At 39.6% G+C, this 13,643-nt stretch overlaps 1 protein-coding gene across 11 annotated transcripts in view; it reads right to left on the bottom strand.

The window, feature by feature from the left end:
• VRK2 (VRK serine/threonine kinase 2) overlaps positions 1-12,735 on the bottom strand; it is a 70,873-nt gene extending 58,138 nt beyond the window's left edge. For 3 of the 11 annotated variants that reach the window (XM_081156352.1, XM_081156358.1, XM_081156355.1), the window contains exons 1-2: positions 12,085-12,134; positions 10,715-10,855 (exon numbers count right to left, since the gene is read on the bottom strand). In XM_081156352.1, coding sequence (XP_081012478.1) covers positions 10,715-10,850 — 136 coding nt within the window. In that variant the 5' untranslated portion in view covers positions 10,851-10,855; positions 12,085-12,134. Of the gene's footprint in view, positions 1-10,714; positions 10,856-12,080; positions 12,141-12,372 lie in introns of those variants that run through there. The other 8 variants (XM_081156359.1, XM_081156351.1, XM_081156361.1 and 5 more) reach the window with 7 other exon arrangements.
• Between the last annotated feature and the right edge of the window lie 908 nt (positions 12,736-13,643).

Genomic DNA, 13,643 nt, shown 5'->3' with positions numbered 1-13,643 from the left:
CTATATTCCCTAAACAACTTTCATTAATATACTTTTTTTTTTTCTCATTAATATACTTTAGAAATGGGAACGGCATCACGAAGTTCTATATTCATAAGTCCAATTTTTACTAACCTGTTTTTACTTTGTATCATCACCTTTTCTTAATAATTTAATTCATTATCTCTTGTAAGTCTCCTTCAGTTATATACTTTCACGTCTACTTTATCTTTGTGCTAATCTGTTATGAAATCATATCGAATTTCCTAAGACCTCAAAGGTTTCCTTCTATCTCTTAGGAGACAGCATATTGAAATAGTAGCCACATTTCTTAGTTATCGTGAACCTTTTCTATTTTCATTCTATGAGTTAAAGTCTGAAGTAGTTCTTGACCTCCCTTTCTGAAATGATATGGTAAATTCTGTATTTTAAGTTTAAAAACCCACTACATAAGAACTTTAGCTCCACCCTCACTTTTCAAAACACTTTCTAATATTCATGCTGAAATTAGGATTCAAATATGGGAAATCTCTCTTGTATCTTTCACTATGGTCTCTATTTTACAGGTATTTACCTTTTCATGTGATATTCTTATTATCGAAAGATATATATACTACATAAACAGATAATAGAACCATTATTTTTTCTACTTGATGATCTCTTATGTTATTTTTCTGTGACTTAGATTTGCTTTGCTTGCTCATTGATAGCACAACTAATTCTTTGCTTAGTTGAGTCAACTATTTTCTTAAATCCTATTCCCATGTTTCTGTATCTCTCACCATCTTTCAGGATCTCACAGGTTTTCAGGGTCAGAGGAACTAAAAAGTTCTAATGCCAATAAAAACCTCTTATTTTTATAAAGATTCCATAATGAATTCAATTTACATTAAACTAGATAATTTCAGAACATTTGTGCCTGTTCTCCAGTTTCTGCTGGAGTAGAAATTTTGAAATCATAAAATCCTACACGATTTTTCTTCTTCCCCTTGGTATCACAGAGCAACATTTGCCTATTACATACACAACCTGTTTTGCTTTCTTCTCACTTTTCTTGAGATGCATTGTGTGAGAATTTTTTTAGTGGGTTTTACTACTTTTCCTTCTACCATCCTAACAATTGGTAAGATAGAAGGTTTGCATAAGTAATACTCCATCTCAACTGTAATATTCACATTTTCACATTTGACACTAGAGATCTATGCTAGACTTATAACACATGATCTTTACTAGAAAAAAGATGAAGTATAATGAATAGCTTTTCTTCACATTCTCCAGAAATTAAAATTATAACCTCATACCATAAGTGCTCAAAAACACATATTCAATGTAATATACTTTGTTCGTTTTTTTCCCTTGCTATGTATATACACCAAAGAAAAAATAATCTAGCATAAAAATTAGCATTACATTAGCTAATAAATATCTCTTCTCCATTAAAAATACCTAAAAATTTGCCTCTACATGAAACGTTATAATTTTTTCCATAAAATCATGCAGAGGTCTGTAATAAATCATGACTATTATATATCTTGAAATACTTGACTAATTTTCAAAAACTATAGTTCTATTATAAATAAAATATTTTGGCATCTGAACAAATTCTATAAGAAAACATTTTGTTTATCAAGATTCCGTCTATCCAAGTAGTCGTTGGTTTTACTTTTTGAAAGACCTAGATTTCTAAATGGTGTATCTTTAAATTATTATCCAATAAAAAAAGATATGGTCAAGAAAAATTCAGTATTTGTAAAAATATCTATTTTTACATGATGCTTATGAAAACTGTGCCATAGGGATTTGAAGAGGCCTCTTTTGACCTTCCCGTTGCTTATTAGACTCAAAACAAATACACAAAATCCCTATAAACTAGACAAATCTACCCATTTTCAAAAAAGCAGGAAAATCCACCAAATTTTTCTCATCAGTTTGTATGTACTATTGGTTGTCCATTCTGACTTTTCATAAAAATATTGTTTGATCTAAGTATCATACATTTTTAATGTATTTTTCTAGTTCTTAACATTAGATTTACTATAAATATCAGATGTTCTTTCACAGATTTCATGAACATAATAATATTAAAAACATATCACTGATGCTCCACACCTCAAGTTGTCAATCTGAATAAAAATGACACCATTAGCATCATCACTAACAGATTTCTCAAATTAGCTGCCAATACTATCAATTAGATATCTCACTGTTATTTTAGAAACGAGGATGTCATAAGCATGTCATTTGCCACTATTTCTCTGGCTAGAATTAATCCAAAGTGTTCTTGACAAAGGACATCAATCAGTAGAGCAAAGAAATCTGAGTTCAAAGTAGATGGAGACAATTACTAAAACTGTGGCATGGAGGCAACTTACTTAACCTCCAAGGCCTCAAAATCTTTCATACTAAGTTGCTGGGGGGATTAAATGAAATGATGCATGTAAAGCACTTAACACAGAGCTTGGCACACTAGTAAAAAATTTTAGTAGTAGATGATGATGATGGTTCCCTAAAAAAAAAAAAAAAAGACAAGAACTGTTCCTAGTAGGTATCAGATACCACAAACACATGTGACTCATCGGCTACTCCCTACCAGAGATTCCCTTTCATTCCTTTCTACTTTTCTATGCTCTATGTTCACGGCCGCCTCAGTGAAGCTTTGGTAACGTTTCCTATAAGAATTTCATTAGGTGGCCCTCGGAATGCCTACAATGGAGGCTACACTCTCCAGGAGCTTATTTCACACACGTTGTAGCTTCCGATTGCTCTTGCTTGAAACAAATTTGCGGAAGCTGCCTTTACTCCACACTAAGCATAGGAGAGAAAAATGGCCAGTGTCTGTGGGGAATAATTAACAAAAGACAGTTTGTTTCATCTTCATGATAAAATACAGCATCCCCATTAAAAGGCAAATTCATCATTCCCAAAAGTTAAATAGAATGACACTTTAAAAGTAATTCCAGCTGATTAAATTTAGGGTTCTGAAAAAAAATTTTTTTTAATTCATGAATATACTCTGAATCTTTCATTTGATTTTAAAATGTATAAATGTTCATTTAACTTTGAGCCCTTGCCTCTCAGTGTTCTATTCTGAGCTAGTCAAACAAGTGGTAGCAGGCATGCTGGGCTCAATAATACTGCCTCTCATATTTAAATACTCTTTTTCACTTGGATTGCAAATTAAAGACAGTCTCCTGAACACTGACACATTTTCAATGATTGATTTTGCAAAACGTGTTGATTTTTTTCTACACTGTTTTGCCTCCGTGTGTGTCAACTTTGGCCTTCTTTCCTTGCTCCTTTGCAGCACTGCTGTCTCTTTGAAGCAATTGTCTGCCCGGTATGAAAAATGTGCATTAAACCTCATGACTAATTACACAGATAAAAATTCCTGTTCTCCACTATGAAATACCTATGCCCAGCAACCATAACAAAAGCTTCTGACTATGTACAAAACTCTTCATCAAACCTGTCATTCACTTAAAAGAAATTCCAATAATTTATTTCCCATTAAAGTTGTGTTTACACTCTGTGAAAAGTGGATTTCTTATGCATGTTACATGCCTACAAGTCAATCCATTTAATAATAAACGCCATCCCTTTCCTCCACACAAGTTGATACTTGCTATTAGGTCTACTTCAAATAAGTGCTACTCAGCGGAACTGTTTTAATCTAGACACAAAACTGTTTTAGTCTTAATACAATATCCATTTTTTAACTCTCCCTACACTATATGCATGAGCAAAGGAGACTTTTCCCAATAAATCCTATAATCTATGAAGTAAGTGCGTGGCTTCTTGTATTTAAAAACTATGCTTGAAAAGAAAATAAACAGATACTTCTCTCTCCCTCCTCACCTCAATTCTTTAAATAATGTCTTTAAATCTAAAAGTACAGTGTCTCATCCTCACACCACATGTTATAGCACAAAATTTCATCTCAGAATGTTGCTGGGGAAATTATTCTTCCATAACAAACAAGTTCTAGAGTTAATTAACCCATTCACTTTAGAAAACTATTGCATGCAAGGCCTTGTTTAAGCACCCTGAAAATGCCTACAAGTAGTTTATCGTCTAATGTTGGTTGCAGGGTGGGGAGTATACAAATAACAATCATATGAAGCAGGATGAGCATGTGAGAAAGCACACTGAAGAACAAAGAGAAAGAAAACCTGTGGGTACTACTCCCCTGCTTGCCTCTTTAGCATGCTAGAGTTTCCATAAGGCCCACCAGCCATGTGTTTTCACAACTGATCCTAGCAGCAGATCCCCTCACTCCCAGTCTACCAAACCTAGGGACTCTGCTCTGTGTGGCTGCTGCTCGCCTTTTCATTAGACCAACTCTCCTCTGCCTCTGACTGTTCATCTCATGCAGTTACCAAGTGCAGTAAATGCATCACATGCCATCACACTACCATTTTGGGAAACCCTGCAATGACTACCAGTGTACCAACTGGCTAGTCCAACACTGGCTATGAAATTTTAGTTGCTTGAAAATGATGTTTCAGCATGGAAAGACAGAAGGGGGGAGCAAAGGAGGGGGGGGGAAGTAGCCACAGGACTCTCCAGAAATGGCCACAATACCTAAGCAGAGCGAGTTGGATTAAGGTCTGCACATGAGCCAAAGCTGAGAATTTCATTGCCTTTGTTGGCTCATGTCACTTCTTTAATTAATGTCACTTTCTCTGGTTTAATATCAGAGCAAGTGACAAGAGTGCTTCTGGATGAATTGTGTTTTCTGAGGCCTGTATGGCACACTCTCCCGCAGTCTGACAGAGGGACGTGCCAGTTTCACTTGGCAGTTACAATGCACCAGCTTTAGTTTTAGTAGTTTAATTTGTGGCAGTTATATGTTTTGAATACGTTGAAGTATTCACAACGGTCTCGTGGAATCTGTTCCATAGATAAAGTTTACACAGTGGAAAAGAGAAAGCAAAGGCTATATGGCGATTAGGAAAAGCCTCTCTTGGCCACAGCTGGTCTTACAGGCATTCCTGTAAATTTAAGAGCATTTAGGGGATATGATTAAAGTGATCACAAGGAATGATGCCCTCTTTTTTTGGTCTAGTTCTGTAGTTGGTGTGAGACGATCATAAGGAATATGATATTTAGAACTAGATTTTATGCAAAATCCATTATTCAAGAAGTGAAGTTTATATACATGATAGACATGCAATGAAATAAATGTTAGAATGAGAAGCTTTGTTACTTATGCATTAAGTTGGTTCTAACATTTTGGTAGACTAAGTTTTTATTGATATAAAATTCAGAAGAATTTCTGCACTGAGGAGAAAGAACTAAACTTTTCCTTTGGTTTGGTAAAGATCTTTCTGTTTCAGGCTGAAGTATTCTGAAGCGTTTTTATTTGTGGAGATTTCCCTTCATCTCCTTTATACACTTTTGTGAAGTCTCATCAGTTCATGGGGAGAGCTGCCACCACGGAGTTCTTCCAAACTTTGTCTGCCCTTTCTAAATTTAGGGTCCTTTGCTGCAGCAGGTTGAAGATCTGGCTTTGATTGCACCTGGCTCTGCTGGAGAAGAGAAATATTCATCTCAGCTGAATGCATGCTGCTTAAGTGCTGGAGGCACTTGCAGGAGAGTAACTCTTTGGAAACTTCATTACAATACTTTCTCTTCCCTACGTGTAGTAGTAATTCTCATGCACCAAAGATAGAATTTTGCCTGACACAGACACAGGAGCTCCTGTTTGACTTTCAAAATTAATCAACCTCTGAGCTAGAATAGAAATGGCATGTCCTTTAACCTTAAGCACAAAAAGCTCTCAACAGACTGCAGTTTTTATATCCCTGGATGGAAGTTTGGGCCCCTGATACTTAAACTTGGTGCACATACTGGGTTTCTGGCAGGCTTTTGCCCATACCCATCTGCTAGCCTGGCACTATGCCCACTCAGAAGGTGTGATGCCAGTTTCAATAGGGCATAGGTGCCAATCAAAGATGGGTTTGGAGGGGCAGCATGCAGAACGCAGCAAAAGTCAGCTCTCCTGCCAGAAGATCCTCCTGTTATCATATAATGCCAATGAAGGGCCACATGCTTCATTGCTTGGGATCACATTGCATCTGAAGATGTTTCTGGCCTTCAATGGATGTCATTCTACGGAATCTTTTTTCTCACTGGAAATGTTAGGAAAAAAAGAGTCTACCTGACTAAGTGAAGGCCATCCTTTTAAAAAAAACAATGGGTATCTTCAACAACTGTCTTGGAATAACGGCTGAATTTTCTTTCTTTTCTCTTAAAATACTCTTACACTTAGACTACTGCAAAGTGTACTCAGTCCATGGAATGGAGCTATAGGGGACAAACATTCTGAAGAAGCACTAATTACGGAACCAAGGACATAAGCAGTATAAAACCCATAAACATTCTTGTATCACTGTTAAATGTGAATGGTGGACAAATTGTCATCATCCAAGTAGCTCATTTCTAATGAGTTCTCCCATTTAGAGTGTTGGAATTTTACTTTTCATTTATTTTATAAACACAGATACTCTTATGTCTTAGAAGAAGGACCATACCTCCTACTATTTATTCTTCCTCTGTATCTAAAGAAAAACCCTGAAAACACTTCAGAAGCAAAAGTCTATCCATATTTCATAAGGAAGCCAGAAGCTCTCAAAGACTGAGAATTCTTTTATTGTGTGGCAAGAGAGGTGAGCTCATTTCATGAAGAAGACACATCCTTATAGCAATAGGTTTCAAATTTTAAAACCTTGACCACTGTAAACAGTTACAAGATAGTAACAGGTGCAGTGGAAGAGACATTATATATAAATCACTGAAGAACAGAAGAGTTTGTAGATCTTCCCTAAAGCAAGGGAGTTTAACAGCAAAAATGTTGAAAATGAAAACCATAATATAAATATGTTAAAAAGGTTGGGCACTTAAAAAAATGAAAAATACAAGCAAAGGCTAAGCCTTAGAAGAACTCTCCTTTTTTACACAAAGAAGGCAAACTTTTGTAAATACTTAGGTTTCTTAACTGATAGGTAAATAAACAGTGCTCTCTCTTTAAAAACTCAAGCTTAATAGCCTGTGGACAACACATGCAAAATTAAAATACAACTTCCAGGGACTTTTATTTCTTATGTATAGGACGATCCAGTTATTAAATTCACAAAATCCAAGTGATCCCTTCCTCGTTTGAGTTTATTTCACCTGTTATCTCGCTACACCATCACCCGTGAACTAATTTATCACATATAATTTCTAGTACAAGTATCCTTGTTTCATGTTATTTCCTTCATCTTTTCACCCCCACTATATCATTTGCAAAATGTCTTAGTAACAGTTGTGGTGGCACCATAATGTTGCACTGTGTCAGATGAGCCTAACTGCTTATCTCAAAGCCTTCTCTGTAAAACTCTGCCAGAATAACATTTAATACAGCACTGTGTAATGAAGCAATATGTGCTCCAATAAGTGCACTTTGTTGATAGCTTATCACTAGGGCTCTTCTGGACATTATTCTGCATATCTTAAAAATCAATCCATTAAAGCTGACTAAAAAATAAAATAAGTAAAAACCACATTGGCATAAACTTTTCTATTTCTTCATAAGTAGAAGTCTGTTTTCTTAATAATCAAATAAGTGAGTTAAATTTTGATAATTTCTAAATATCCTAGTATTCCTACCCACTTTCCTCATACACATACCCCCTCAAAAAACATTTCCTCTATGTTTCTAAAGATCAAAATTGAGCTAATCGGAGAGCATGACCCAAAAAATGTAATGATGGTCACTCAGATGAATTCTAAATACTTATCCACAGATAAAGGGCTCAGTCATAAGGCTCCACTAGAGTTCATTTTAGTTATGGTAATATATTCTCACTACCAATAAAGCAGACACAGATTCTCTCAGATGACATCATATTTAACTTGCCCCCGCTTTTCTTGTGACTCCAAGATTACAGGCTGGAATTAACAGTGACACCTATAATTATGGAAGAGATTACAGCAAACTGGCTTGTATGGGTTAAATATCCCAACCTCAGTCTCAATCTCTCAGGCAAATCACTCTTGAACATCTACTCTGTGCTTGATAATCTAAAGCTGCGAAATAATCATCGCTATGCCCAACTTCAAAAAACTAAAACTTCCACAGAGAAATCGATTCTATTTTTACTCATATAAGTCTTCAAAGAAATTTTGGCTGAAGTTTATTACCTATGATTCTGTTTTTCTCGATTTCTGACTAACTTCTGAGACCCATTAGCTTTCACATCTGGAACAGGTAAGATAGCTTAAATGAGAACTTTCCACTGTGTCATCGTGGCTACTATCGTAAACTTTAAGGGTGAGAAGAGTTATCAGTCAGTAAGTAAAATGTCACAGTCTTCCACTGACATTCTCTATGTTCTTAGTTATACCACATTAGTAGCTAAATCCATCACAACCCTTGGCAGGATAAATGTAAAACCCCTTCAATAGATGTCTCTGTCACTACCCTCAGCCATCCCGTGGCACCACACACTGAACCGAGAGTTCAATTATCACTGAAAATGGGAAATTCTAATTAAATGCACAAATTAATTTGTTTATTAAATTTAAGTGCTTTTAAAGCATTTAAGTGCTTCCCAAGTCCTAAATTATTTAAAACATTATCTCAATCCTCACAATTAATATTATCCCAATGACACAAAACAGAAACAGACTCGTGACTAGGTTCAAGTCACGCTTAGTAAGGTCAGAATTCAACCCAGATTTGCCAAACACCAAGACCCACGCTCTCACTTATGCAATTCTATGACGGTACAATTCACACTCAGTTCTCTCTCTCCCTGTAGAGTTTTAGAAACTTTTCCACTTATTTTATACTAAAATGACCACAATTTTTCCCATCCCCTAAACCAGTTTCCTTTTTTCTCTCTCTCTTTTCATATACAAAAAAGAACCTTGGCTTTGTTCTTGTATTCAAACTTTTCCCTCTTATAACTTTGACTATTACTGCTCCAGGCACATTTTTCTTCAAGCCAAGATTACACAACAAACTTCTCCGCCCTTTGCTGATCACTGAAAGGTCTTAGCTATTGGTCTCAAAGCTACAGGACAGTTGTACATGTACAATGAGTTAGACATAGATGGATGCCAGCTTCTCCTCAGCCTCAGGCAACAAATGCTGATGAAGTGTCTGCCGACACAGTGTATCTGGAAAGAACAGTGCCAGAAATGAATGCAGCTGGACACAAGGTATTAAGGAAAAGTTGAATTTACCAGCTTCTTCATTTATATACAGAAGTGATGAGAACCAAGGTAAAATGCAAAAGCATGATATAATTTCCTAAGGATTTGCTTAGATAGCTTTGAAAAGAATCAATACAAACTAGTTTAATGAAGTTATTGCTGATGGCATCTCACTAAAAAGCTGATTCTATGATTCATGAGTGCCACTTGTGATGGAACAATGACAACATTTGCAAAGAACACAGAGCTTTATTATAGATTTGGAAGTATGGAGCCTTTTCCTCAAATAGCTACACTTTTTTTAATGGTCTTTCCCCACTGGTATTCACTTGCTAATATTGCCAGGATTCAGGTTCTAAAATTCAGATGGTGGGAGGTATTGCATACATATAGAACCTTGAAAATTGCTGTACAACGAATACTGTTTGGTAATGAGAAAAAAATAAGTAAAAAATATGTGGCATGTTTCTTAGACTGAAAGAAGCAAAAATATTTCTGTATTTGAAAAGAGACAAATACGTTACATGCCTGAGCAAATTCTTTTTCACCACACAAGTAGTATGTGCACATATATATGTACAGATATAGCTATGTGTATAGACATACAGTAACTTTAAACATCTACTTAAATTTAAATACATATCCTCATATATAATATTTACATTTTAAAAAGAAAATAAGATCATTGCAATCAATGTTTTTCTGTAGTTCTTTGAAATTACTCAAATAATTCAAACAGAAAACTAAAAGTATGTCTGATCAGCTGTGGGGTCCAAGAAAATCATAAGGAAGAAAAAATACATTTATAGTATTTATTGAAAAAATTTCCAGTATAAGCGGACCCACGCAATTCAAACACGTGTTGTCCAAGGTTTAACTGTATTATGAGCTGAAGGGACTTGAAAACCAGCACATGCAGGGAGAGGCTTTCTCTGCTCTCCCATTATTTGCCTAAACACAGATCTTCCCAATTAAACCTCAATTGTTATCAATCTCCTCCAGGGGAATTTCATCAGCCAGGAGAAACTATCACTGGAGAAGAGATTAGAAATTGACACCACTCTCAAACTTTGTCACAAACTGTCATATCTCCCCCATCTACTCTTCTAAGGGCTCATTCATCTTTCCTAAAAGTCATCTACTCTCCCTTAAGTGGCCTACATCCCTTCTCCTGTTCCCTATTAAGATGGTATATAGATTCTCAAATCTCACTACTTTTTGGGACATTCACTTTTTTTTCTATAACATCCCCATGTACATAACATTAAAAATTAATAAATTTGTATACCTTTTCTTCTGTTAACCTACCTGTCAATTCATTTCATAAACCCAACTACAGAACCTAGGAGGGCAGAGGGATAGTCTTTCCTCCCCCAGTTTGAAATGTTTAATGAGGAACCCAAGATTCTATTAAGCATTAACTATCTTCATATCACTTAATAAAACACATTTATTCAATTTTATTTCAAAGTTTCAATTTCAAAATATTAGTCACATACATAAGAATATATGGTAATTTATAGTTATACTTTACCTAAATATATCAATCCAAATCCTCCAGAACCAATCATCTTGCCCAGCACCCACTGCTTTCCTTCCATATCATCCAGAACCTTGCCTTCTGGAAGCGGAACAGGAAGTTTGTATTTCTCATTTCTTCTTGGTGGCATCACTTCTGCTGACAGAAGGGTCAGTGGTTAAAAACAAAAACATCAGCGACAAAAAAATTCCAGTTAAAATACATTTCTCAAAATGTCTTCTATGGGGCACTTTCCCAGGTTTCTAGAAATTAGGATTCTGGAGTCAATTGGGTTTGTTCAAAGTGAAGATTCACATACATTATAACACTGAAATGTAAGAGGTGCTGGTATTTAAAAAACAAGCCTGTTGAACTTAACATCTCCAAAATTCCTTTGGGGTCACACCTTAAGAACTGAGTTAACAATTTCCGATGACAAAGAGAAAAAAATGTTTCACGTGCTCCTTTCATTGAGAATGCTAAGCGTCAAAGATGAGGTCCCGGGTCACTAGGAAAAAATACAGCTATGGACTGGGAAAACCACCAAGATGGCAACGTTCCTCATCACCAAACACAGCAAGTGACAGCGTATTTGTTCAAGAGGCCTCACGGTGTATAATTTAGCAGAAGGCTGGGCCCCGGAGTTCCAGGCCCGCACACCCTTCCAGCTTCCTCCGTTTCTCCACCCCGCCCCTCCCCGCCCCCCCCAAGGAGAACGGCCCGCCTGAGACTAACGCGGTGCTGCGACGGCAAGAGCGCAGACGCCACAGTAGTCACACAACTTTAATCAGTTAATTATCACTGTACGCAGGTTAGTGAACTTCACAAGAGATCTTGAGCTGGAAGAGAGAATTTCTTGGGGAGGGGGGGAGGGAGGGGCAGAATATATGCCTGGAACGAATTTAAATGCGAAGATAACGTCAATCCTGTATTTCCGAAGAACTTTATGTGTTGAGTGCTTCTGAATGAAAGCTCATGTCAAGTTCTCATTGGATCACCTTCCCATCTTCCGAATGAGAAAGTTTCAGTTCCTTTCATAGGTTTTCTGCCCTTCACTGACTTAAGCCCAGTGCCCCGCTGTCATTTCCTCAGCAGCAAGGTCCCTGGTGGAGCCCAGGAGCGCGGGTGACATCTTTATGACAGTCACCTGTCCTCCTGCCGGGGCCACGGGGGACGCTGGGCAGGCGGAGGGCGAATAAGCCTCAAGTAAAAAAAAGCTTCGTGAGGGCGCCCCCTTGACCGGCACTTCATATACAGTATATCTGCCGGCTTCAGACCTAAACCCGCCAAAGAACCACCTCCAGCCGCGCAACAATTCTAAAGAAGCCCACAGAGGATACAGGCAGTTGGGGACATCAGAACTTGAGACCCGAAGCGTCACTGACTCTGAAACGCACATCCCGGCCCCCGGGGTCCCTCCTGCTCCCGGCTTCCCCCTGGGCTGTGAAGAAAGGCGCGCAGCAGGAGCTTCCGGGACGGACGGGCACCTAGCGGCCTGAACGCTCGCGAGGACTGGGCGCGGGGCCCGCGGCGGGGGGAGCGCGCGGCCCAGCACCGCCCCCCCCCCCCCGCACTGCGCGGCCCCCGGCCCCCGGCCCCCGCGCCGCCCGCCCGCGTCTGCAGCCCAACGGCCCGTCTCGAGCTCTCTCGGGACGGGAGAGAGGGAACCGTACCCGCTTCCCCGCCGGCGCCGCGGGCGAGCGCGAGTTGGAGGGGGCGCCGGGTTGGCGCTCGAGTTGGGGAAGAGTGAGGCACCAACCGCGGAAGCAGGGACCCCGCCCGGGCCGGCGTCTCCCTCCGGAGGCTGCTCCTCCCGGGCCTGGGGCGCAGCGGACAGATGCGGGCCGCGGAAGTGGCGAGTCCCGCCAGAGCGGCCAGCCCCGGACCCGCCGCTGGAGGGGGTGACGAGGCCTGGGCGTCCACGCGGCGCGCGCCGGCTCCCGCGGGCCGGTCTGGGCCGGGCGGGGCCGAGGGCCTCCAATCCCGCGGGGAGGCGGGCCCAGGAAGGGGCCAAACCGACCTGTCGCCACCCGGCCCGCGGCGCAGCGCGCGGGCACCGCCTCGCCAGGGCGGAGGCGCCGGCCGTGGGCCCGCGGGGTCCCGGGCAGGCGGAGGCCGGGGCGGGCCTGCCTTCCCGCGGCCTGTGCGCGCTGCGGGCCGCCCAGGGCAAAGGGCGCCGGGGATCCGAACGCGGCGTGAGAGTTGCGTTAGCGCCCTGCGCCCTCGCCCGCCGCGGTCTGGAAGGTCGGCCATCCGTTGGGTGTGAAACAGCCGGGCGTGCATTTGTGACCGTGGAACTTTGTATTAGTTACAGGTGCACAGCATAGCGGTTAGACAGTCACATACAGTACTTTACAAAGTTTTCCCCCAGGTGTTTCCAGGACCTACCTGGCAATATCGTTATTACAATATTATTGACTATATTCCCTATGCTGTACTTTACATTCCTGGGACTATTCTGTAACTACCAATTTGTACTTGCTAATCCCTTCACCTTTTTCACCCAGCCCTCAACCCCCCTACTGGCAACTGTCAGCCCCTTCTCTGTATCTATGAGTGTGTTTCTTTTTTGTTTATTTTGTTCTTTAGATTCCACGTATAAGTAAAATCATAAGGCGTTTGTCTTTCTCTGTCTGATTTATTTCACTTAGCGTAATACCCTGTAGGTCCATCCATGCTCTCACAAATGGTAAGATTTCATTCTTTTTATGGCCAAGTAATATTCCATTGTGTATACTTACCACTTTTTTTTTCCACTTGTCTATTGATGGGCACTTGGGTTGCTTCCATATCTTGGCTATTTATAAGTAACACCCTATTTACAAGTTGGATAATCTTGATTAAATGTAATTACTTCACAAACTGCAATTTTGCTGTAGGTGAAATGGAAATAATCATAGTTATTTGGGTTTTAAGGTTTGTTAAAGAAAAACACTTTTCTGAC

This window comes from Miniopterus schreibersii (assembly GCF_964146895.1).
Source record: "Miniopterus schreibersii genome assembly, chromosome: 13".
In the NCBI taxonomy this organism is placed as follows: domain Eukaryota; kingdom Metazoa; phylum Chordata; class Mammalia; order Chiroptera; family Miniopteridae; genus Miniopterus; species Miniopterus schreibersii.
Note: the sequence above shows the minus strand (reverse complement) of the source record. Positions and strands in the feature narration are given on the sequence as shown.